The 26,598-nt window shown below is 44.3% G+C and overlaps 1 protein-coding gene across 1 annotated transcript; it reads left to right on the top strand.

The window, feature by feature from the left end:
• Positions 1–25,102, top strand: LOC129327711 (uncharacterized). Its single transcript, XM_054976466.1, has 6 exons — positions 1–82; positions 15,821–15,965; positions 19,840–20,190; positions 20,588–20,641; positions 22,228–22,331; positions 23,277–25,102. The coding sequence occupies exons 1-6, from the start codon at positions 1–3 to the stop codon at positions 23,315–23,317; spliced, it is 777 nt and encodes a 258-aa protein (XP_054832441.1). The 3' UTR covers positions 23,318–25,102.
• The last annotated feature ends 1,496 nt before the right edge of the window (positions 25,103–26,598 follow it).

The following is a 26,598-nucleotide window of genomic DNA, read 5'->3' as shown; positions in this document are numbered from 1 at the left end:
ATGGAGAAGAAACGGATGGTCTGTGAGGAAGGCCCACTGAGGATATTCTTTGTGATTTTCATCCTGTTTCTGTGTATGGCAGGTGAGGTTCTAATTCTCTTCGTTTCAACCATTTTGATGCTGGATATCAACAGTATTGGAGGGACAATTCATTGATCCAATTTTTCATGGCCCTGACATTTCATTGAAAAAAGAGCAGCTGTACATGTTACGATGGAAATGTGTACAGTTGGGAACTCTATGAGCAGAACCACAAGTGACAAAAGGCACAGATTGGACACTTGTCTGCTTCCCTCAAGTTTTGATGGGAAATGTAGGCATCCTGGTCTCGCAGCTTCGCTCTCCGACTGCTGCCAATGGACTTTTCAACTGTCACTTGTCCAACATTCCGCTAAGCTGCCTACATTTCCCATCAAGACTTGAGGGAAGCAGACAAGTGTCCAATCTGTGCCTTTTGTCACTTGTGGTTCTGCTCTATGTCTCCATCGTATTATGACTATAGGGCTGGTGAGGGGCAGCATTGCACGGGAGAATGCAAGAAAGGGCACTCAAGGGCCCGACTGACAACTTTCTCCTACGCAAGGACCTCCCAGGTTATTTTTAAACATTTTCCTCCAATCCATGTTCTGAAACTTGCCCAGCTGAGGAAAATACAGCCTTGGGAATGGACTGAGGGGACACTTGCAAGGCAATTTGGAGGCAGGGGTTAGGACCACTGATCCTCCCCAAAAATGCCTGTGCTCCCACATTTGTGTTACTGCAACAAACAACAGGGTTAAGAGCACGTTTGCTGAGGTAATGTGTAACTTTGCTCATAATGTGGCCTACAGAACATATGTTCTTGAGAGAACATATGTTCTTGAGAGAAAGCAAATAATTTTGCTTGGGGGGTATTGAGTCTAGGAACAATTAAAGCTGAGGGTGTGTGGCTTGTGGCTCCACTGGGATTGTTAAAAGGTTCGTGAGGGTTCTAGGCTGACAGGAGGGGCAGGTGGGGCAGGCCTCACATTAAGCAGGGTGAAGCAGCTCGCCTCAGCTGGTGGATGGTTTGATGTCCACAACAGGCATCAGCTTGTTGTTGATTTAGCTTATGATTATATGACTACCCAAAAGACCAGGGTGAGAGGAGGGTCATCATTTGGATTTTTTACCCACAGGAATCAAAGCATCTTGGGCAGTCTTGGGAGGCATGTTAAGTGTACCTGACAAGTAGAGTGGGCCAGGTAATATCCTAAGGCTGAGTCAGTACTAAAGGAGGTGGCTGAAGAAAGAATAATGTATTCACTGTGTTAATGACGTAGGGCAAAAAAAAGGTGAGAATTGGTACTAAATAAGAATTCATCAATGGTTACTGACATTTCTTTTGGCATTCCCATGTGTAAAACAGTGCAAATATGAGGAAACAAATAAGACACATGTATGTATGAAAAAAAAGAACCTGCTGAAAAGTTAGTTAAATTTCTGGATAAAACATATCCGAATACACATTACAACATGAATATTCAGCTTAGTGACCATGAAAATACTCTGTTTATCCTGTCCTGCCTCTAAGAGCAGCTAGACAAAACTGTCAATTTGAGGTCAGATTGTTACCGTTTAGAAATTTGGCTGTATCCCTAGGGCTAAACACTTTAATTAGTACAATCAGTGGCTAAATCAGCTGAATGGATGGTACAGGATTATTAAATAGGGCAAATTTTAATGGATGGCAAATTTTACGTACCCTGACCTGGGTGATCCTGGTTAGCCTGATTTTGGCAGATCTGGGAAGCTAAGTAAGGTCAGCCCAGGATTAATAATAAGATGGGAGATCAACAAGGAAGTCCAGGCAATGGCAAACCACCTCTGAATGTATCTTGCCTTGAAAATCCCACTGGATAAGTGTCCTGCAATTTGATGGCACTTTTCACCACCAAGTTTTAAGTTAGAAGAAACATTTCTTTATAATTTGAAGCTATTTTGTCTTTGCTGTGTTTTAGTAATTCTGAATGAATGGTGGCCATTTCTTCAACTAAGGAGTCAGGGGCTTTTGTTCAATCATTTGTAAGTTATCATGGGCTCCCTACAGTTTCCCGAGATCCTTAAGAGAAGGGCGGGAGTCTCTTCAACAAATACAAGGAGTACCGTGATATCTGTGAACAATTGCAATAAAAGGAACAACATGGTTCTGTCTCTCCCCCCCCCCCCCACCAATGCTGTATAACTGTTATTTGGTTTCAGATTCCCGAAAACATCCCCCACCCCATCACTGTGATGAAACCATTTCTCAAGGAACGGCTGCGCTTCACACCACCACAGCCAGTCCTGTGGATTGTGCTACTCCTCCTGAGACCATCCCTAAAACTACAAATACATTTGTCACTGACTCAGCAGGGACTCTTAATGCCACAACAAATGCCACAGATTCACCAGACTCTTTCACTTCACCCAACGGCACAGGTAAGCCACCGAATCATTTTAGCCACTGTGGCTGTGACACACTCAAAAGTAACGCAAAGAACGCATTTTTGCTGCTAAAGGGCTGCTTTTGTTTTTTTTAATGGGCGAATATAGCAAATGCACCATGATTCATTTAGAAGTGAATAATCTGCCCTCGGAAGTGTAGCTATTTAATTAGAACTATCCAAACGCTGTATTCTCCACACTCACACTGCCACACGCACACAAACATATATACACACAAACTCAGGCACAGTCTCAAAGATGCCTTATTCAATCAGTAGTTTAATGACTCTAAGAATAGAAATATGTATGGATTTGAAAGTTTGGCACTGAAGAAAGCTGACAGGAAGAAAACTGATTCATGTGAAGTATGATGCTGGGGGAGAGTTTTACATACACCAAAAAGACAGTTAAGGGTTTTTTAGATCATATCAAGACCTAATTCTCCATAGAAGCTAAAATGATGAAACTGAGGCTATTTACTTTGGTTACATCATGAGAAGACAAGACTCACTGGAAAATTCAATAATGTTAGGAATGGTGGAAGGCAGTAGGAAAAGAGGAAGACCCAAAATCAGATGGCTTGACTCTGTAAAGAAAGCCACAGAACTCCTGTTTGCAAGATCTGAGCAAGGGTGTTATTCTAAATGTTTTGGAGGTTGTTAATTCACAGGGTCATCGTAAGTCAAAAGTGACTTGACAGCACACACAACACTCACACAATAATAGAAAATGGGGATGGTATGATTAAGTGTGAGAAACAAGGGACACATATAATCTATATGTCCGGACATGCATAGAATAGTTCACTTTGACAACTGCAGAAAGAGAACAAATTCTAACACTGATAAGTATTTCTTGCCTGTGTGAAGTGGTTGTACGCTTAGTCAAAACCCTGCGGCCTCTAGCCTAATGCCGTCTATGCAGACTCTCATCAAACTCATCTCCATCCCTGCCACCTTTTGATTCAAGGTGTTAAAGACTGAACTCGGGGCTTTCCCACAGAAAACACGTGTTCCACTCCTGAGTTACAGCCCTCCTTCTTCTGGAATTAGATAACTAGCTGATTGTCCCAGGGATGTGTTGCCTTTAGAACAACTCTAGCTGAGCTGTGATGGGGTTCCAAGACAATTTCAAGCTTGATGTCTACATTGCAGCCTAAATGATCATGTAGCTAGGGGGGGGGGTCTGCATTGGTGCCTGGGTGATGATACCCAGTCTATACCACATAACATCTCCCTCCTCTTCTTTTCTCAAAACAGACCAATTGGTCAGCTTTTATCAGCCCGATCAAGCCATTGTTGGATGCTACCAAATCTATTAAGTCTTTCAGGTGTTTATTTTGGCTCTTGGTTCACTACCCTCTATAGAAGAGGCAAAGTCAATAGCCATTTGTTATGTACAAGTATGAAGCTCCAATGCCGACCTTTTTTGAGCAGTGTTTCCTGATAAGGAGATATAGTAGGGTTGCTAGCTTATCATTGGCAACCCCTGAGAGCTTTCCAGAGAGTGGAGTCCTGGAAAATGGTGTTGCCAACATCATGACATAATTTATAGGCAAAAATCCAGAAATGATGTCACACCCACTCTGTGACACTCTAGGAATACCACAAATCTCTATGGTAAAGACCACAGAGTTTGGTGGAATTCATAGAGTGTCATGGTGGACAGTGACATGACTGCCAGGGTTTCACCTGGAAATAATGTAATGGCATTGGTGATACCATTTCCCTCCCTTTCCCCCTCCCTGTCCACATTGATTGGCAGTGGACAATTGTGCAATGGTTGGGGACTGCCTGTTGCCACCTGGCAATAGGGAACGCTAGGCTACATAACCCCAAATGAAATTAGAGTAAATCTTTTTATTCATCAATACATTTTCATTATACTATTGTGCATCAGTTTTTGGTACTGCCACTCTCTTTTATGGCTTTCAGTGGGGAATGTCAGCTATTTAAGGAAGGGCAAATCCAGGCTCCTCTTTCTTAAAAAAATGAATGTGACTAATCCTGTTATCACTGCTATCCCTTCTGAGTCTTTTTAGGGCACTGGGTGGTTCTGTGAAGCCACGAGGTGGGGCAGAAATTCCAAAACCAACTATCTAATTAGATACAAATAGCTCAACTATATTTATATTTTTGTTATTAGCTACTTTGTGAGATTGCTGTCTGAGAACTAAATCAGTAATAAGGCTTCACTGCACCTTTTATTCCCGACAGAGACCAGACCATCAGAGCCTGAATGTCTGCAGGGCTGGGCCATCTTTCTGATCTGCTTAGGTGCTGTAGTGACAGTGTTCTTGCTGGCTGGTATCCCAATGATGGTAAGCAAATTGCTTACATACACACATTGCTAACCACTGCTGGTGGCCTTGTGTATCTCATCCAAAAAGATTTTGGGGATAAGGAATTTGTTTTTGCAATGTAAAAATAAATAAATATGTGGTAACCAAGTTTGAAATGCTGAGGCAGTAATATGATAGGTCAGATCATTGTTGATTTCTGATCGTTGTTTTTGCCATAAAGAAAGATAGCATGCTGGAGGTATGTTGTCTTATGTTCTAAAAAATGGTAGAGGCAATATTCCTAACATTTGTTTAAGAGTGTTCAGGTATATGTAATTTTGGATCAGAGGGCTATCATTGCCTGAACTGATATCATTAGAAAGTAGGTGTGGTCCTACTCAAGTTGGGGTCTGGACAAGTGCTCACATAGGGGTGGGATCAGTGTTGCCAAGTGTGTTCAGTGGTGTCAAGGAGCAGGGCCTATGTTCCAGGAACAGAGATGAGGGGGTCAAGGGGCTGAGCCAACAAAAATGGTAATTTGCCACAACAACCAACTCTCCTTGTTTGTCCATTTGTCCATCTAATTAAGGAGGTATCAGAAGAGAAAGGCAGCTCCGGTGTTTAGAGAAGCTGCTTTTGAGAAACAGAAAAGCCTGAGCTGAAAATGAAAATTATGATTAGCTATAACCTTAGCACAGCGAAGGTCTTAAAGGTGCAACACATCAAACTGGCCCCTCTCCTACATGAAGAAAACCTCATCTGATCACCAGTCAGGCCAGTGGAAAACCAATTGGTAATTTTATCATTAAATACATACAGGAAATATGAAAACTGTTTGCTGTTACAACTCAGTCAAGGAGGTACCATTGTGGGTTAGATCCACACTGCAAACTTTCATGATTGGCATCAGTTTAATTGTCATGGCTTCCCTGAAAGAAGTTTGGGAGCCCTAGTTTGGGCTGAGTGTTCCCTGTTGCATATCCCTGGCTCATCCTACAGAACTACAGTTCCCAGAATTCCTGGGGGGGGGGGGAATGCTAATGGCTGTTAGAGTCTCTCTACATTAGACCTCTTACACAAGGATGCTCAACTGTAGGGAGACGCAATGTTATCTGGAAAGTGTAGTTTAAAAAGACAGAGGCTCTGTCAGTTCAGGGAGGCAAAGATGAAATTAACAAACCCTCTCAGGAGCCTTCTCTGCCATCTCTGTGTAGAGAGGTGAAACTGACAGAGCCTTTGGCTCTGTCTTTTTGAGCGATGCTTCCTGGCTAACATTGCGTCTCCCTTCACTTGCGCGTCCTTGTGTAAGATGTCTCGTGTACAGAGACTCTAAGTTTAAAGCCTGCAGCATAAATACACCCTGTGCAACTGTGGCTTAGGGCTAGGATATTAAATCTTGTTCTCAGTCTACAAACAGGCAAAATTTGAAAACAGAGAGAGAGCCCTTTCACCAGGGGTAGGTAAATCAACATTCTAGCTCTTGCTCAGTTTGGTTTAGTGGCTAAGAGCGCAAGACTCTAATCTGGAGAACCAGGTTTGGTTCCCCACTCCTCCACTTGAAGCCAACTGGGTGACCTTGGGTCAGTCACAGCTTCTAGGAGCTCTCTCAACCCCACCCACCTCACAGGGTGTTTTTTTGTGGTGATAATAATAACATACTTTGTAAACCACTCTGAGTGGGCGTTAAGTTGTCCTAAAGGGTGGTATATAAATCAAATGTTGTTGTTGTTGTTGTTGTTGTTGTTGTTGTTACTACTACTACTAATATTATTCAGTTGGGGAAAAATTCCTTTGGCTGGATTAAAGTCCAGGTAAAACTCATACCTTCCTTAGCAACTGACTGCACTTCCTGAACAAGGTTTCCTTCCTCCTTTGAGATTCATGCTTTAGCCAGCTCTTATCATACAGATCAGAGAGAGAATGGGCAGCCAACACATCCCTGGAAAAGGCCCCAGCCCCAGCCCATTGCCTGACCCACCCCTCACCGGATGGAGAAGGATGAAAAAAGCACTTGGGCTGCAGGTGAACCAGCTGGCAAGGATACCACTGCTGGGCAGAAGCAGATGCCTGGCCTTGTTGCCCTCTTGCCCGCTGGCCTAGCAGGAAGCGTGGACTCAGCAGAGGTGGGCCAAGACGGAGTGGGGGGGCAGCGCTGAAGCAAAACCTGTTTCTGTGCCACATGCCTGGCTTCATCAATCCCAAACTGGGGTTGCAGGGGGAGGCTCAGGAAAGTTGACCTGTCAGGCCACCAGTCTACCAGGATTTTCCCGGTAGCTATAATGGCCAAGATACCTTTTTCAGTATCTAATGCTGGTGAGTAAAAATGTGTTGTTGCATATTTATTCACCGAAACTGTGTAACTATGGAAAAAAAGGCTTTGTTTCTTCATCAGAACTACATATTTCAGGCAAAAATAAAAAGAGGTTTGACATGCACTCCGGTACATGAAATTCAGAACCATTCTGTCCAGCTATCCTCCCTGAAATCTAAACACATGCAAATCTAAATACATGCAAGCAAACACAGAAAACTGGGCCCAGCATCCACAGCTAAGTTTCTTGTCAAGTAATGAAGATGCATAAGAAAGGCAGGCTGCTTCATTTTTGTTATCTGTTCTCACCGCAGACTGAAGAAACATGATCCCAGTGTCTCCTCACTGACTCCTCAATTGATTAAGGATCCATTAAAGATCTTAATGCAGATCAGGGTACTAGTCAAATCCTTTTAACTATTTTAGAGAGCAATTAGAAGCAAGTCTATTCAGAATCCTGCTGAGGTCCATTGAATGGGGTTTACTCTCAGGAAAGTGTTCTTAGGATTGCATTGCTAGTGTGCTTGGGTAGTTAAAAGGTGAATATAGACTGAACTTTTCACGAAATTTCTAAGGATAAAGTGGAGATTAAAATCAGTACTCGTAAATGTTACAGATGTACTAAGCCAGAATACAAGACTGTACCCTCAGAGATATGGCATCAGACAACCAGGCAGAAAACACCTCGTTCCAGAGGTTACTCCACTGCTAATATTTTTCTCCCTCTGCTTCTGCTTTCTAGATCTATTGTATCCTACGAGACCGATGGTTAACATCTCAGACATGCCCCGTCCGGTACAACTGTAAAATCTACACCGCTCCTGAGGAACAAGCCTTTCAGCTAGAATAAGAAAAGATAGAAATGATGGTCCAGACGAAGCACCGGAATTTATAGATTCTGTACTCAGTTGTGCCACTGATTCTTCATGGATGGGACTTTTTAGTATATATATATATATATATATATATATATATATATATATATATATATATATATATATATATATATATATATATTTGCAATGTAATCATACCAGAGATTGAGGCACAATGTTATTTTAGAAAGATGCTAGATAGGAAGGATTTGAAGTTAGGAAGAAAACGAACTGTCCTTGTGCTACAAAGGACTGGTGTGGCAAGGTCAGGAGACCCCTGGCACCCCAGACTCAATCCCTACCTCCCAGCTACAGTTGATGCAGCTGCCATGCCATAGCCTATCTGTCGTTCTCCATTCTCTTTTTCTGTTATGCCAGCAAAAGAAAACCCAGGCGGTGCTAGAGGACCACTCTCCACTTCTTGCTCTTGTTGGGGACATGAGTTAGAACCACTTATATTTCTGGTGACAGAAATCCCCATATCAGCTTGCAGGCAGACAGAAAAAAGGGCTGTGGAAGACTAGGGGCAGAAGAGGACAACATGAGCATCAAATCTGATTTCTGCTACTCCAATGAATATTAACAACTGTCTGAAGGTTAAGCAAATTTTATGTGATGCTACACCATTCCAGCCCAATAAATATTCCAGGAGGATATTTATTTATTTATTTACTCCCTGACTTTGTCCCGAGTGGGCCCAAAGCAGTTTACGTCATTCTCCCCTTGTCTATTTTTTCCTCTCAACAACTTTGTGAGATTGGGTCAGGTGGAGTATGGCCATTTCCACACGCCTTTCCCTCCTCCCGAAAAATGGCAAAAAACTTATGGAACGACGCACCTTCATGCCGCGATTTCCTGACATGACTTTGCTTCGTGGCATGATGACGTCAGAAAACGCGCCACGAAGCGAATTTATGATGGAGAATCGCAGCATGAAGGCATGTCATTCTGTAAGTTTTTTGCCATTTTTCGGGAGGGGGGACATGTGGAGACGGCCTGTGTGTGACTGGCCCAAGATCACCCAGTAAGCTTCCCTGGCAGAGCAGGGATATGAATCTGGGTCTCCCAGACCCTTGCCCAGCACTTGACCCACTACAGCACACAGGCTTAGAGATCTGAATGCTTCCTCCACTGGTGGAGAATGAGTAATTCCATTTCTTCAGTGACCCTCAGAACTTCAGAAGTAGGGTTCCCAGTTGTCCGCTGGTGGAAGACAAACTCCGGGCAGTTTGCTCCATTGCTCGCTGATTGTGGGTGATCAGCAAGAGGTGGCAAACCACCTGGAGATCACCAGCCACTGGCAGGCAAATTGCACATGCATGCAGCAAGCATGCTGCCAGTGGGGTGTGATGATGTCACTTACTGAAGTGATATCATCGTGCTGGCTGCGGGAGTGCTCCTGCACTTCACGGGGGCCAATTTTGGCCCCAAACGGGCTGAGCATTGGGGATAAGATGGAACCCTGCTGGATCCCACAGGCCAAAGGGCTGAGCAGCAGTACCTCAGCACCACCTTCTGAAATCCAATCTTTCCAGGTAGGACCAGAGCCGTGGCAGAACAGTGCCTCCCAATCCCAGCCTGGAAAGGAGATCCAGAAGGATACCACGATTGATGGTATCAGAAGCCACTGAGAGGTCCAGGGAAATCAAAAGACTTGCACTCCCTCTGTCCATCTCCTGAAGAACGTCCACCAAGGCAACCAAGGCTGCTTCAGTCCCATAATCAAGCCTAAAACCAGAATAGAAAGGATCTAAACAATGAACCTCATCTGGGGAAGCCTGAAGTTGTCCAGCCACCACTCTTTTAATCACCGTACTCAGTAATAAGAACATCCGAGACTGATCTATAGTTATTAAGATCTTCTGAGTCCAGGGTAGGCTTGTTTAGAAAAGGACAAACCACAGCCTATTTCTAGACTGGGGCAACCACCCCCTTTCTCAAGGAAGCATTAACTGCCTCTCATACCCAGTCTGTCAGCCCTCCCTCCCTAGCCGATTGAAGTAGCCGGGAAGGACAATTGTCATACAAGCAAGTGGTAGGGCTTAAGCCCGAAGGACCCTGTCCACATCCTCAGACCAAATAAACTGGATAGTATCCCAAACAACCAGACAAGTTGGCACCATCTGACCCTGTCATTGCTAATGCAGAATCCAAGGCTGCTTCCACACACGTTGGATAATCTACTTTCAATACTCTTTAGTGAAGATTTGAAACTGATTTTCCATGTGTGGAAAAAAAATCCACTTCTAAAGGATTACGAAAGTGCATTGAAAGTGCATTATTCAACATGTGTGGAAATGGCCAATGTTAGAAGGGAAGCAAGTTATGCTCTAAGCAAAATGGTTGCAGCGGGCCATGTGGCAGTCCACTCGCACCTGCAAGACAGATTCCAACTGGCCTCTGATCACTGATCTGGCTTACATGGTGCAGAAACTTTTTTGCCGGCGTCACTACCACAGATTATGCTTTAAAATGGACTCCATGTACAATCACTCTGAGTGCTGGGAGGTGAGGGGGGGGGAGAAATGATGTGACAAATAAATTACACCAATAACCCCAAAGTCAAAAAGAGAATCAAGTTTGTAAAGAGGAAATGGTGCTTTAGGGGAATCAAAATTTTTCTTTTAACTCTTCTTGTGGCATATCGTGTGCAAAGAAGCATATCAATAGCACTCTAAAGAAATCAAGCGTTGAGAAAGATAGTATTTTCCCATTTTAACATTTCACTTAGTAGATTTAAATATTACCCTGTTTGTGCTCAATATATGTTAATCTGAACTACATAGTATTCTCAGATTCATAGGCAACACCACCAAAAAAAGTCTTGGACAAAGAGCTATTCCCTAAGGCATTTAGAGAGTGTAGGCACGAGGTACCCACAGATTTTTGGTATCCAAATAGCTGCCAAGTGTGCCTTTATATGTGACCAAGGCCTATGACCACAAGCCAATGGCTGGCATCTGGTGAGAGATGGGTGAGGCAGGGACATTGAGGATTCCGGTGTGTCATCAATGTGATGTCATTTCTTGCGTGAATCCAGAAGTGCTGTCAGGCCACTCTAGAATTCAGCAGAAACTGTATAGTTGCAATGTAAATTTCATTGTAAGCCGCTTGAACTAGGCAAAAAGGCCAGATATAAATGTTTAAATAAATAAATCATAGAACAGCATGATGTTACTCCTCCTGGATTCACCCTGTAAATGACATCATACCACTGATGCAATGGCAATTTTCCCTTGTCCCCCCACCAGTCTACTGAGCAGCAGTGAGGACTGGTGGGCTACTGGTTGAAGATCTCCAGACAGCACTCACCTTCCTGCCTTCATGGAAAGGATGTGAGTTGTGGTGGGACCCACTTTCCTCTGCTCAGAGGGGACAGCAGGTGCCATGGAAAGGGGGGTACCATGTGGTGCAACCCTATCAGCAACAGCAGCAGAGCTGTCCCTCGTGGCCAAAAGTGGTGGCAGCTGACATCACCCCCCATCCTGCCTTCGCGGAAAGGATGGGATAGGCAAGACAGGAGAGGTCATTGGGAGGGATCAGAGTGTTCCGGAGAGAAATAGGTCAAAAGAGGGAACGACCAGGACCTTGTCGGGGAGAGGAGGGTACAGGTTCCTTGTCATGGCCGCATTGCAGAGCGGGACCGGGAAGGACCAAAAATGGCAGCCGCGGCATGGTAGTTCCCCATGCCCAAAGGTGGAGGCAGCTGACATCACCCACACTCCTGCCTTCGCTGACAGGATGGGACGGGCAGGACAAGTTGTGGGGTGGGGTGATATTGGTGCCATCCAGAGAGGGAGAGGTTGAAAGAGGGAAGGGGAACTTGTCTGGGAGAGGAGGGCAAAGGGTTCCTCAACAGAGGCCGGCAGTTCCACAGAATCTGCTCCAATCAGAGAAAGCTTACCTGTCAAGGCAGTTCAGGTACCTGCCAGCATCACCTACCTTCCTGCATTTGAGGAAAGGACGGGTGTTGCGGCCGGGACCCATTCCCCCCTGTTCAGAGGGGACAGCAGGTGCCCATGGAAAGGGGGCACTAAGCGGTACAACCTTATCTGCAACAGCAGCTGAGCTGTCCCTCGTGGCCAAAATCAGCAGCAGTGGACAGCACCCACCTTCCTGCCTTCGCGGAAAGGATGGGTGTTGCAGCCAGGACCCATTCCCCCCTGCTCAGAGGGGACAGCAGGTGCCCATGGAAAGGGGGCACTAAGCGGTACAACCTTATCTGCAACAGCTCCTGATCTGCCCCTTGTGGCCAAGAGCAGCAGCAGCGGACAGCACCCACCTTCCTGCCTTCGCGGAAAAGGTAGGTGGGAGGGACCCATTCTCTCCCCCCCCCTGCCCAGCACTCCCAGAGACCTGACCAGATCAGGCACTAGTACTAATAATGTGAGCCCTCAGCTGAGTTGCCCACTGAGTTTGGCCCCAGGGCTTGGCAGCAGCTCTGGAACCAGAGAGAGGGGCTAGAGTCCTAGCCCAGCACTCCCAGAGATCTGACCAGATCAGGCACTAGTACTAATAATGTGAGCCCTCAGCCGAGGTGCCCACTGAGCTTGGCCCCAGAGCCCCAGCAGCCCTGGAACCAGAGGGAGGGGCTAGAGCCCTAGCCCAGCACTCCCAGATACCTGACCAGATCAGGCCTTAATAATAATGTGAGCCCTCAGCCGAGGTGCCCACTAAGCTTGGCCCCAGAGCCTGGCAGCAGCCCTGGAACCAGAGGAGATAGATCCCTTTCCCACCCACCACACACAGAAACAAATCCCAGCTCCAATGCACTCTCCCTGTCTCTCTCACAAAAGGCTATCAACAGCTCTGTCCCACTCTGCTGCCTGCTGAAAGTGAAAGCCAGAATTGGGAGCACAGTGCCCTTTTATAAGCAGAGGTCTCATAGAGAAAAGCAGGTCTGTGGTTGGCAGTCAGAACTGTCTAACAGGGTTTGCAGGGATGAGATTAGAGTGCCCATGGCTACAGAACACCACCTCTTCACCCTCCATCCCTCCTAGTCTCTGCTGCCATGTAACCAATTGTAACCAACTTGCTGCTCCACTCTTGAAGGAAGACCTGCCCATCAAGCTAAGTTGGGCTCACATTGGGGTTTCCAGGGCGACAGAAGGAGTGCAGACAGAGTTCAGGCACTCCCAGCCTCCGTTGCCAAGGGAATTTATTGAAGGTGCCTGGCTGTCTGGCTTCACGAACAGCGGATGAACGCAATGAACGAGGTTTGCAATGACCAATGACCACGGCTTGTTTGCGAACAGACGAACGGGCTGTTTGTGTTTTTTTTCCCATTCGTAATGCTGTTCGTGCCCATGTCTACTCACGACCTGAGTTTGATCCTGGCAGAAGCCGGGTTCACGTAGCCGGCTCAAGGTTCACTCAGCCTTCCATCCTTTCGAGGTTGGTAAAAGAGTACCCAGGTTCCTGGAGGTAAAGTGTAGATGACTGGGGAAGGCAATGGCAAACCACCTTGTAATAAAAGTCTGCCAAGAAAACATCGTGACGTAATGTCCCTCCGTGGGTCAGTAATGACTCAGTGCTTGCACAGGCGACTACCTTTACCTTTACAAGAATAATTATAGTATTGCTGGTCTTGACATGACTGCAATAAGAAATCTAAATGAATACAATTTCCTTGTGTTATAGAAAATATTTTAAAAGTGTGGTGATTGTCATCATTCATATGGGAACATTGACAATCTCTGGACATTTAATATAGCTCTTGCTATCACTGATTTATAGCATAAATATAAAAGTAACATTGGCCAGAATTATAATCTGCATTACAATATTCTTTCCTATCAGTGATCAGGATGATAATATAAACAGCACAGAAAAGGTTCAATGGCAGTGTAAACTTGGGCTGTTGAAACAGTCCACCATCAAAATATGGTTTTCCAAAATGATGAGTGGTCATTCAGCCAAATGTAACGTCAACATTTCACTATAAATGGAGGACAAGAAATATGTAATTTTTTACATTCAAAATGTACATATAATCATAATTTCCCAGTGAATTTTACTAATGACTAGTGCTAAAACACAAATTATATTTTGGATATATCTGAGTGGTTTGGAATATATTGTACCTTTTCTTTACCTCCCAAAAACAATTGAACTCGGTTGCCTGACACCCAGGTCCAAACTTGCACCACCTAGAATAGGTAATGAGTTTTAATGATGAAATCCCAAAGTAGAATCTTTCACCTCTATTTCCTAGACACTTACTCATCCTCACTGCCTCATCATACTCTCTGCATGTCCCCATTTTGTCATACTCCCTGTTCACCTTCAGTAACCATTCTTGAGTATGGAGTCACCGGGCCATTTCTGCTTTATTTCTATGCCTCATGACTGTCCCTTGTCTTGACCCCATGTGCCTACTCTCATGAGCTCTTGCTTATGGGGTTTTGTGTATATGAGGGGTAAAACTCTATATTTGTCATTTCCATGCAATGATATCCATATGAACGTTTTTCAATAGGAACTATTCCAAACCTTTCCAGCAGAGTCATGGTTATTTGCATATAATATACACATCAGTCGTTCGTACCTCTGGGGCACATCTAGCTGTCTACTAGTCCAATGGCCAATCAAGAATGTATGCAAATTCCTTCCCTCCTGAGCAGATGCTATCCCAACCTCATTGGCACCACGGAGGTGCAGCTTATACCAGGAAGAAAGCGCAACATGGAGAATCATGTGGATGGTTGCTGAGCAACCATTTTAAAACCTACTTCCTTCCTGGAATAACAGGAAGGTTAAAGAGGTACTAAATATGAAGTACTGAATGCAATCTCACAGCGATTCACAATCTCATCACTAATTTGTTGTGTGGTAGTTTTCTTTTTCCTTCCTCTTTATTTTCTTTCTTTTTCCATATAGAGGGGGTCTAGTCTGCCCAGCAACAGACTATAGTCTCCCTAATGGGTCATTCTTCTAAACATCAACAATTTAATAACTTACAAAACAGCTGTTGAAAAATGGGTATGCAATAGGGAAGGGAGCCAGAAAGTGACAAGGCCATACATTGTCCATGGATTCTCCCATCACTGCTCACGTCTTCACCAGTCACAGTCACTTCCCACACTCTCCAACTGCAGATACAAGCCCAAAAAACCCCAAGTGTGGTTATTTCACATTCCTTTATCCCCTGTAGTACTGGTGGCTCTTCTGAATTTTCAGTTTTCGTTAACGAAAAGTAACCCTCTACTTCTTGAACTTGTGGAGAAATAAGGAAAAGAATGCAGCTGTACCTCATAAGAAGTAAAGCTCTTGCACTGGGCAGGTAGTTGGACTAGATGCGTTATAAGACCCCTTCCAACTCCGATTCTATGATTCTATTCCTGCCTTCCTTTGTTCTGGCCAATGAGTGCAAATGCAGTGTAATAAACAACAAACCTCAATCAAGAGGTCTTTATTTTGTATGTTTTATAAAAATACATTTTCTTTAATCATATTTAATGTGATTTTAAATATTAAACCAATTAGACTAGCTGTGTTTAGGTTCTGGCTACTCGGCATTGATTCACACATACAACCTCCTTTAGATTTTTTCACCACAAAATTTCTGGATACAGGTCTAGTTTTGTGACAGCTCTTGGGTGTGCTGAAAATTTTCCCAGTGGTGGCTAATAAATCATTTCTCTAAAGTTCACCAAGAATTATTTTTCCCCATAATCCTTATTATCCAAGTGGAAGAATGTGTCAGTTTCCTGTGATATACATCTGTGGAATGAGTGGACAAGGTTTTTATTTTCTTAATAAAACACCAAGAAATGGATCCTGTTAGGCAAATGATATGTCAGCAGCCAGTCTTATAATGATAGCCTGGGCTAGTTCAATGTGGTGACACCTGGCTCAGCGTTCATGGAGCGAGCCATATTTAAGCAACGTAAAGTTCGAAGAACTCAGGAGATCTGAAACGACTTCCAGGACAACTGCTGCTTCCCATCCTCTCCTTCCATCCACTTGCCAACCATGGGTCAATCAAAGATATCACGTGCATATATTTTAAGGACTGTGCTCCTGTGTTTTACTGTGTGCTATCAGGTGAAAGGTAAGCCTCTTTTCATTTCTAATGGGATTATTTTCTCTTTTTTTACCTGAAAAGGTTGCTGCCAAGGTAACCAAACAATGAAGTCTGAAGGATGAGACCAAATTTTGAAAGCCATCTAGCATTACTTGAATATCCTTGTTTTGATTTTGTTTTCCCATTGTGCAAAACAAATCAGCGAGACTTCATTTCACACTAATTTTTCTTTCCTCATGAAGATTTTTTCCTATTAAAATTAACCCATTTTAATTGTCATTTTTGTATCTATGCATGTAGATGGAATAGGGCATGTAAGTGGTATAAAAATAACATAGAAACCAAGGAAACAAACAAAAGTATTAATGATAGTAACAACGAGTAGAGTGTCAGGAATCTAGCTATATTACATAGTTACCTTGATAGAGTGGGTGTGCAAAGTTCAGAAAATTAGCATCAGTAATGCAAGAAAAAGTCCATGGTTGAATTAGAATACCTCCCCCCCCCGGCCTGGATTATATAGACACCTTTCCTTTTCCACTCTTGATATCTGATGACGGAGCTTTGTCTCTCAAAAGCTCATATCTTAGAAATCTATTTGTTTTTTAAGATGCTATTGGACCTAGATCTTGCTCAAATAAATGAAAATAACTATGCTGATGCATCCCTAATAAGAAGCCTGTTTTATACTGAAGCCTAAAGTTGACCAACTTCCAGATGGATCCTGGAGTTCTCCCAGAATTACAACTGATCCCCAGATTACAGAAACCAATTCCCTGAAGGAAATGGCAGCATTGGAAGACAGACGGATGCTATATACATCCCTGCTGAATTCCCTTCTCTTCCCAGACTCCATCCTCCCCAGCACCAGCCCTAAGGAATTCCCACGATAGGGTTAGAAACCCTACCTGTGTAGGGAAGCAGACAGAAAATGGCCAATAATCTGGTCCATGTAAGGCATTTGTTAAAAACCTCATAGCTTACCTTTGTATGTGCCAACAAGTTGCAACCAACTTATGGTGACCCCAACAAGGGGATTTCAAGGCAAGTGAGAAGCAGATGTGGTTTTCCCTTGCCTTCACTTGCAGGGTCTTCCTTAGTGGTCCCCTATCCAAGTACCGACCCTGCTTAGCTTCTGAGATCACTAGACTGGGATGTACCATGCCTCCCCTCCCCTCACATCTTAGACATGTACTATTGTGAAGAAATGTCTCGAGTTCATGCTAATAAGACAAAAAGGCAAATGGAGATGAAGCTGAGAAAAATAAGGGAAATTAGTAAGCTGGTGGGGGGGGGGTTGATGAGAAGTATTTTAACAGCTGTCAGCTATTTTTGGTCTCCAAAGCAAGACAGAGGAATAGCAAAGGTGTGGACAGTTGTATTTTGGCGTGGCAGCTCTGATCCAGGAGCATTCACAATAGCATGGTTTTATTGTTGGAATGAATAGGGTTGGGGACACTGGCTTGGGAAATTTCTGGAGATTTGTGGGTAAAGCCAGAGATGAGTGGGGTGTGGGGAAGATGGAGAGCACAGCAGGGATATGATACCATAGAGACCACCCTCCCAAGCTGATACCATAGAGACCCACCCTCTGATGTCCGTAGTCTGTAGATTACCTGGGAGAACTTTCTGTACCACCTTAAGGCTGCTAGTGGGGCTCACTGTGCCTCTGAGAATTTTGATGTTAAAAGTTTTGATAAAAGATCTGTCAGTACTTAGTGGCTGTTTTGCTTTAGATGCTGGTGACAAGAGATGGTTCTGAGCAATAATTGCTTGCAATAATTGTTTGCTTGTTCTGCGTTTTTAATGGCATTGCATATGCAAAAAGGCAAGACAAAACTAATTATTCAAATACTAAAGCTAAAATAACCATCCCCAAGCTTAGCCCCAAGTTTTAAACTAGCTCAACTAGTATTTGTTTGCCTGCTAGCCAAGGTTTCGTTTGGGTAGGATTTTTGGCTGGGTCTTAATGTCTGTCAACAGGCAATTATTTAAAATGTGCTAACGCCCTGCAGGCCAAAAAGTAAGGAATGACATGAAGGCAGGTGGAGGGAATTCACCTGACACAGCAAGCAGGTCTTTGATCAGTAAACTACCTAGTGGGAAGACCGTCTGGGAAATTTTCTAAAGCATCTCAGAGCTCTTTAGTTGGGTATAAATCAGTGCTGTACTTAGTGCACATGAGGTTGGAAAAACAGTGCCAGGAGGAAGGCTGAAGCCCTTCCGCCTCCTGCACCATGGCCCCAACCTGAACTGGGGCCCTGGAAAACTTGGTCAATTAGTTCTCCTCAGCAGCCGTCTGTCTGAGGGGAATGCAGTTTGGTGTGGAAGACCCAACTCATTAAAAAAATGTAACAATTAGTATGAATCTAACAACTAGAGTTGCCAGTTCCAGATTGGGAAATTCTTGGGGATTTGGGGATGGAGCCTGGAGAAGAAAGGGGCCTCAGCAAAGAATAATGTCATACAGTCCACCCTCCAAAACAGCCATTTTCTCTAGAACTGAGAAGAAAGAATTGTAAAATCATATTTTTCCAGAGATTCCTAGAGCTACTCTTTATCACTTCTGGATAAACCCAGAAGTGATGTAGCAACATTGCCAATCTGACACTCCCATGTCCCCAGCCAACCCCAGGCCTCCTGCCAGTTGCCACCTACAGGTAGAGTTGCCAGTAGGGTGGGGATGGGGAACCCCCCACCCTGAGCTCCCGTTGCCCCTAGTTTTACCAGGGCCAACCCTCTATGGTTTTATCATACTTTCTGGAGATTTCTAGAGGTACCCACCATGACTTCTCGGTTTTCCCTGGAAGTGACACTGTCAGGCTCGTGAAGCACTCCCCCCCCCGCAAGCCCCTGCCTCCAACCCTCCCACTAGTTGCCAGGCTTGGCCTGCCAACCCTAATTGCTAACCCTAATGGACCTAACCTAATTGCTAACCTTTTGGTGGAGCCTGGAGATCTCCCAGATGTACAAGTGATCTCCAGGCTACAGGGATCAGTTCCCCTGGAGACTATGGCAACTTCTGAGGGTAGGGTTACCAGGTCCCCTTACCCTCCTGGTGGAAGAGGTAGGGAACCTGGCACTCACCTTTTGAAGGGCATCTTAAATAACCAGCCTGTTTGGGGCCCAAACTGAACTGGCACAAAGCGCAGGAGCATTTCTGGAAGTGACATTGTTGTGCTGTGCTGGGAGTGGGTGCCAGGAGGCTTGTCATCCCACCTTTTCCCATGCTGGCCAGGTGAGTAATGGTGGGGTAGGAGGAAGGGAGCGGTGGATCCCCCACACCCACTGGAGAATCAGCAGCCCTATCTGAGGGTGATCTCTGTGGCATCGCATCCCTGCTGTGCTCCCTTCCCTCCCCAACCTCTATCCCCCCCAGGTATCACCTCCAGGTCTTCAGGAATTTTCCAGCTTGGAATTGGCAGCCCTAGCTACAGATCATTTAATGAAAAGCATAGACTTCTCTCGATGGAAGTGCTATAAATTGCAACTACATTCAAGTGAGGATTTCTAAATAGATGGGAATTATATGTGTATGACTTGAAGAACCAGGAAATGGAGTCAGTTGATGGCTGTTCCACATACAAAGCCTGTTCTCTGCCCAAGCCAGTCAGGAGGCTGCTTGGACAGTACAATGAGGAGGGTGCAGGTGCCCCAGAGGAGTTTGGTTTGCTGCCCATTGTTGCCAGAGCAAGAGGAGATATAGAGATAGCTTATGCCAGTCATCACCTCGTGGACCCATGCCCATGCAAGCTCCTCCTGAGCCACCATCAGCAAGCTAGCCTTGATCCTCCTGACCAGGGACAAGGCAAGTGGAGGTGACAGGAATACCTTGTATGAGGTGACAAAACACCTTGAAGCATCCCTGTTCACAGACCTTTCTGTTACCTTTTCTCACCAGCCCAATCAGTTGGTGGAGACGTCCCTTCTGCCAATCCAACTGGGTCGATATCAGGAAGCGGTACTGCCTCAGCGTTTACCCCCACTGCAAGCGGGTCGCTATCAGGAACTGGTACTGCCTCATCATTTACTCGCACTGCAAGCGGGTCGCTATCAGGAACTGGTACTGCCTCATCATTTACTCGCACTGCAAGCGGATCGCTATCAGGAACTGCTGCTCCACTGCCTGCCAGCACTGCAACGGGAGGGGCAGTGGTGCCCGCCAGCACTGCCACAACACCAGCAGTCACAACAGCAGCCCCTGCCACAACCACAACAGCAGCCCCCACCACAACCACCACAGCAGCAACCAGTAAGAATTTAATTTCTCAAGAATCAAAGTGAATATAATCCACATGAGATTATTTACAAGTCTTTCCTATACTTGCCTTGAATGCCATATACAACTGGGAGTTTCAAAGGTGTTTGGGGGTTCTGTGTATTTCCTTCCCTCATCCTCTTAGGAAGATCTATTCAAAGAAGTTGAGAATGAAGAGATCCAGCTTGGTGCTGGCAAAACATTGGAGTATTCAGTAGCAATGGGATGTTTATTTCTGTTTTCATCTCATAAATATGTTTTTGAGAGGTGGTTGCTGCCAGCCAATGGTGATGGTCACATTTCATCTTTGACAGAAAATTCTATTCCTCTCTTAATTTGCATCTTGAGTGAAATTGTCTACTAAGACTCCTTCACCCTTTTTGTTTTCCAGCAGCATCCACCACAACTGCACCAGCAACTACTACAACTGCAGCAAGCACCACAAGTAAGATTGATTCCATATAAATGGACCACTAGTGGTCTGACAGAATAGTCATCTATATGTGAATGACTGAGTAACTGTTATATGCAGTTTTAAAATCGTGTAATGGTGATTGTATGAGAGGTGGTCACAGTGGACAGAGGAGGCTTTTGAGATTCTGAACCCAAGTCTAGAGCTTTTGTGCTGCTAAATTATCTTACTGCTTAGCTTTACATTTTAATGGGAAAAGACTAACACAGGACATGACAGGACAGGACATGAAACATCTTTAATTCCACCATGAATGCTTTCACCTTCTAAATTGACATCAGAGTTTCAACCATAGCAACTGTTCCCTTTAAAATGAATAATGCTTCCCACCCCATGAGAAACAGTTATAAGTAAACATGGGGCAATCATGGACATTTCTTACCTCAAGAAAATGAAAGAGCCACCATATATTTAAAAATAAGGTTGCCACTTAAATCTGATTTCACCTCAAACTCCCCTCACAAATGGAAACTGAGGGAACATCATCAAATTATAAATGGTGTAAAGGGAGTAAACAGACATATATTTTTCTCTCTAGTTCTCAAAATACCAGAATTATCCCCTTCCCCAATGAAATGTAGCTTTAGTGGGAGATTCAGGAGGACGCACAAAAGAAAACACTTTTCCAAACTGCATAATTAATGTATGGAATTCGCTGCATGAGGTATGGGGATAACCTTAGGCTTAGATGTCTTTATATGAGATAAGGGTTGGTTCCACACATCCTTACACCAAACACTGCTAGCTTTCCCCCTTCACTCCACACGTCTGAATTCAAAACAGTATCAGGCTGTTTGGCTTCTGCTTTTTCAGCATCTTTTCTAGGACTGTGAGAAAGTGCATTCTCAGAAAAGGCACAGAAAAAATGGAAGCAAAATAGCTTGCTACCATTTTGAAATCAGAGACATGTGGAGTGAAGGGGAAAAGCCAGCAGCATTCAGTGAGTGGGCTGACCCTTTAAGGATGTGGGGAAACAGCTGGGTCAATTGGTATAAAATAGGCATAAATGCTGAATGGAAGCTCCATGTACAGAAGCAACATGGCTCTAAAAATAGATGCTTGCCATCACATTCAGCATTCCCCAGCTATACTCCATTTAATTGCTTCATGTTTATAGGCATCAAATATGTTTTGCACTGTGATACCACATCATGTGTATGTCCCCCAGAACCCAGAAGATGTACCCAAGAGCAGCCACACCCATTTAAGGTAGGGTTACCAACTTCCCAGAGAACAAAATTCCTTTCCCTTTAAAAGAGGTTTCATAGGAAATTATTTAATAGGTGATGCTATTTACATCCATGCCAGGGAAAGTTTCAACTGCCCATTTCCACACATGAAACCTCTATTAAAGGGACAGAATGTTTTTCCTCAGACCTGTTGGTAACCTTAGTGAAGGTGCTGGTCTGTGTTACTGATCACAGTTTCAGGCTTTCTGGGTTGGGGGAGGGGGTTAGAGTTCTAAAATGTGTGTTCCAAAGATGGTCTAGAAGCCTAGGAGGATAATACTTGCCTTGGTTTTGACCTCAAGCGTTTTTTCTCTTTCTGTCTCCACACAGCCTCTTCAGACTCAGAGCATATATCAATGGCTCCCTGGGCCCTCGCCCTGATCATTTTGGGCTGCTTGTTTGCAGGAATGTTGATCTTTGGATCACTTTTCCTAGTAAGTATCCAGTCAGTCTTTTGTTGCACCATGGTGTCGGGGAGGGGGGACTGAAAGGAGAAGGAGAAAGGAAATCAATATATTATATTATATTGAAATAAATGACTACAGTCCCAAGCAGAGGAATAGGGGTGGAAAAAACAGTTCCCTTTACTGGGGCCTGGAAGTAGGGTTGCCAAGTGCCTGCAGGGAAAAGAAACACCTTGTTCCTTTAATAGAAGCTTAATGGGATGTTATTTACTAGGTGATGTTATTCATCCCTGTTCCATGACATGCACACATTAAACCTCTTGTAAAGTGACAGGACATTTTTCTCCAGGTCTGTTGGAAACCACATCTAGAGGTTCAGGGATGCAACAGCCCTATAGAAAAATGTCTTGTTTCTTTACTAGAAGCTTAATGTGTGGAAATGGGCAATTGAAGCTTTCCATGGCATGGGAATGGGCAATTGAAGCTTTCCATGGCATGGAGGTAAATAACAGTAAACATGCTCACCAATCCATATTTTACTGATATGACCTATTCTGATAGACAGCTTGTATTGGAAATCTGATATTGTCAGGCTACATTTATGAAAGAGAAGGTCTTGCCCTTGCTCAATTAGTGACCAATCATATTGTTCTCCATTTCCTCCCATGACCTTTTGAGTGCTGCTCTAGCTCTGTTTATCCGAGCCAACTCACTGGTCCCATCTAAGAGGTGTTTTTCAATCCAAAGTTAGCAAGTCTGCTTGCTAATGGGAAATGGACTCAGTAGATTATCCTGAAAAGGATGAATAGTCCTGCAGGACAGGGTAGTTCCAATCTAGATTTCGAATGAAGGGGCAAGATCAAAAGGGTAGTCCCCCCCCCGCCCCAGTCCATTATCCAAGGGGAGCCATTTCTGGTAAGCGTCGGCATGTGAGTCTGCGGCTTTGATTTAATAGATCTTTCTTGCTTATCTCAGGTCTGCTACTGTATGAAGAAAACCGACCAGCAGCATGCTAACACAATGGGAAATTTTATGCCACATGCTAGTCAAAGTGGTAGATTCTGAGAAGACAAACTTTGGAAAGGATGTGGCTGGCTTGAAAAGCCTTAACTGGAAACTCCTCATTGGCTGCTTCCTGAAAATGTCATACACTCCGGACATATCACTTCTTATACACAGTACACTTTAGATTAGTAATAGTTTGGAACATGGACCACCTCTCTGAACCTCAAGACAAAGGCACTCTAATTTGTCAACTTAATTCAGGCACAATAGAGTTTCCAAGCTGACCCAAACATTTGCTACAAGGCCTAGCCTAGCATCCTGCCTTCTCTCCCAAGGCTATTTCTCCATATACAAGGCACTGGGGTGCATGTGTGTCAAGCAGTTGTGCCAAGCAACCAGTCTCAGGGGCTTTAGTTGTTTCTATCACATCCCATATGGACTGAGCTCCGAGCTTCAAGAACACCATGTAATGCCCACCTGATCAAACTGTCAGTTAACTTCAAAGACCATTCCTGGTCCAGCATAGCATCCGAAGCCCACATTTTAAGCCTACATTGCTGTGTCTGCCCTGTCTGCGCAGAGAGGATTGTGCTTGGCTAAGGGCCTACTCTGTTCCCCTGCACTGCTGCCCTTTGGAAGCCAACATTTTGTATGTCTTGAACTAGACTACCCACCTCTAGCTCCTCTGCCCCTAAGTTGCTGCTGCTGGTATTTCACCCTTGCCTATCCTGAATTGTTCTAATCACCTCTTGTCTCAGTAGATCTGACTAAGGCTCCATGGAGCAGACAACCAGCACCCTACAGAATCTAGGTCCCTCAGTGCTTGGGGGCCTGACATCATGCTCTGTAATAGCCCCCTAGCTATGCCCCTCCTGGGCTACACCCATGTAGTTGTACATCCTAGCCATGTTCCAGCTGTGCCTCATCCCTTTCCTGATGTGGGTAAGCAAGCCTCACTGTTGCTTAGCTACAGTTGCCACATTTCCCGTGACCCAGCCAAATGACTAACACAATTTTATTCCCACATGATCTTATGAAAGTTTATGATGGAATACAATTTTTGAAAGCCCTTAAGATGTGACAAAGACTCCTGTTTATTTTTTGCTGCTTTGGACTGACATGGTCAGCCTTTTAACAAAATGGCTGACCAGACTGTACTTCTGAATGCAGACTGGTTACTACAAAGGTAGCATCCTTTAGCTATAGCTGGCCAAAGCGCAGGGTTATTGTGATTGGGCTGAATTCTACCAGGTTTTCTGCTTGATCTTGCCTGACTCCCGCTCTTAGTGCTGTGTGGCTTTTGTCCAAGGGAGTCTTCTGGTGCCTGGCATAGCCATTTTGGAGTTCCAGAAGAGCTCCCCACCCCACGATCACCAGTGGAAAAACTAGAACATTCCAACCCAGTAATCCTGATGCTTATTCAGCCAAGGAGTCATTCTCCCAAGACTCTTTCTGCAAGGAGTGATAATTGTTTAGGAACTTTCTGGTAATAGCACTGGTGTAGAGAATTCTATTTTCATTGTATTTAATAGAAATGATGGTTACTACAAGTTTTGCTTTGGGATATTTGTAACCTCTTCACAGCTGATCTCTGTAGCTATATGAATTGTCTTGAATGTCCGCATGTGCTTTGTTTCCCGGACTTTGTTTTAGTATTTATTTTTTTCTTCATTCAGTGTTAAATGTAAGATATATTTGAATAGCTATTATAGTCTCCTAATTAGTAATTATGTTTACCAGAATTGTTTCTGGATTATTATAATCAATTATTTATCAATTAAAATAGTTTTATTCCAGTTCTTTGTTGTGTTTATGGTAGCATCGATATGTGTTTTCCTTAACAGAGCAACATTAATAGAACACACACCTTTGTCCCTATAAAATTACAATCTAAATTTAGGTTTTTTGGGGGGGGGTGGACAAAGGCAATGGAGGAAGGGGAGGGAGAGGCCCAGATGGAAGGGAGGTATATAATCAAATGCAATGCAATCAAATGCAATGAATGATACATGATGGGGCTTTCCCCAAGATTTAAATACCAACTTTCTGTCATGCAAGTAATATATAAGATGTCTTCCAGCAAGAGATGCCAGGCTTCCTGCTATAGTGGGAGGCCTCCCAGCATCCAAGTTTGTTGCCTACTGTCACCCCAGGCACCAGCAGAGGGAAACAGAGGAGGAGCACCAGCACACTTTTGTCCTTGTTTTTACATGGGGATAGCTTTAGTATTTTGCAAACCATAGAGTTTTTGTAAATCCTAGAGCAACTAAAGATATCACTTCCACTTTTTACCAGAAATGACATCAACACACCTGTACAACACCAGCACCCTATGCCCACCATACAATTCTTCTCAGAGGTTCCTAGCTTTAGCCTGGCAACCGTGTTCCCAGCTAGGGTTGCCAGCTGATGACTGTCACTCATATTGACAGCCTGATGTCATTTCTGAACTTAGAAGTGACATCATGGCACTCTAGTATTCAGCAGAAACTCTATAGTTTCAGCCAAATTCTGGAGCGGAATGCAGCACTTCCAGGATGTTACCCCAGAAATAATATCATACTGTGAACACGACAGCAATTTTGTTTTATTTTCCCCCTGTTGGTCTACCAGATGGCTGCAAGGGTCAGGAGGTTGCCAGTGGGAGGCACACTAGCCTCTTGAACTCTAACACTTGCCAGCAAATGCAGCTGAGCCAGCCCAGAAAACCCCCAGCCTATTTAGGCTGAGAGAGTTGCATTGCTGGGTTAACCAGTCTACTAGCTGCAAACCTTCTGCTCCAGCTCCAGCCCCTTCTGCCTCAAATGCAGCTGGCTAAGTGACTGACTCCTAAGGAGACCTGCTGACCAAGCACAGGCCAGTAACAGAGGTGACAAAATAAAACACCTGCCCAGAATTAACACATCAAATGTTCTCCCAAATAAAATTGTTCGCACAAATTTCAAGTGGGACTTATGGGAGAGGGTCTGGCAGGCCTTTGAGGGCAGCTCTATATCAGTGTGAAGAACTGAAGTGTGGAAATAAAAAAAGGAAAAGGTAAGTGCTGGAGATGGATGGCTAAAGCAAGTTGGATGAAAGGGGGAATTAATTTGGCAACATAGAAAACTCATACGAAATGTGAAGAAGTATATTCTGGGTCACAGTCTAAGAAATGAGGGCTCCATACAAGAAACAATGGAATGGAAACTGGAATAAAGTTGAGCAGGAACCTTGATACAATTGTATAAAACAAAGGTGAAAAAAGGGATGGGGGCATATATGGACTTAAAAAAGCTTGCACAAAACAGAGAAG

The sequence above is a fragment of the Eublepharis macularius genome, chromosome 4 (genome assembly GCF_028583425.1).
Source record: "Eublepharis macularius isolate TG4126 chromosome 4, MPM_Emac_v1.0, whole genome shotgun sequence".
NCBI classification, from domain to species: Eukaryota; Metazoa; Chordata; class Lepidosauria; order Squamata; family Eublepharidae; genus Eublepharis; species Eublepharis macularius.
Note: the sequence above shows the minus strand (reverse complement) of the source record. Positions and strands in the feature narration are given on the sequence as shown.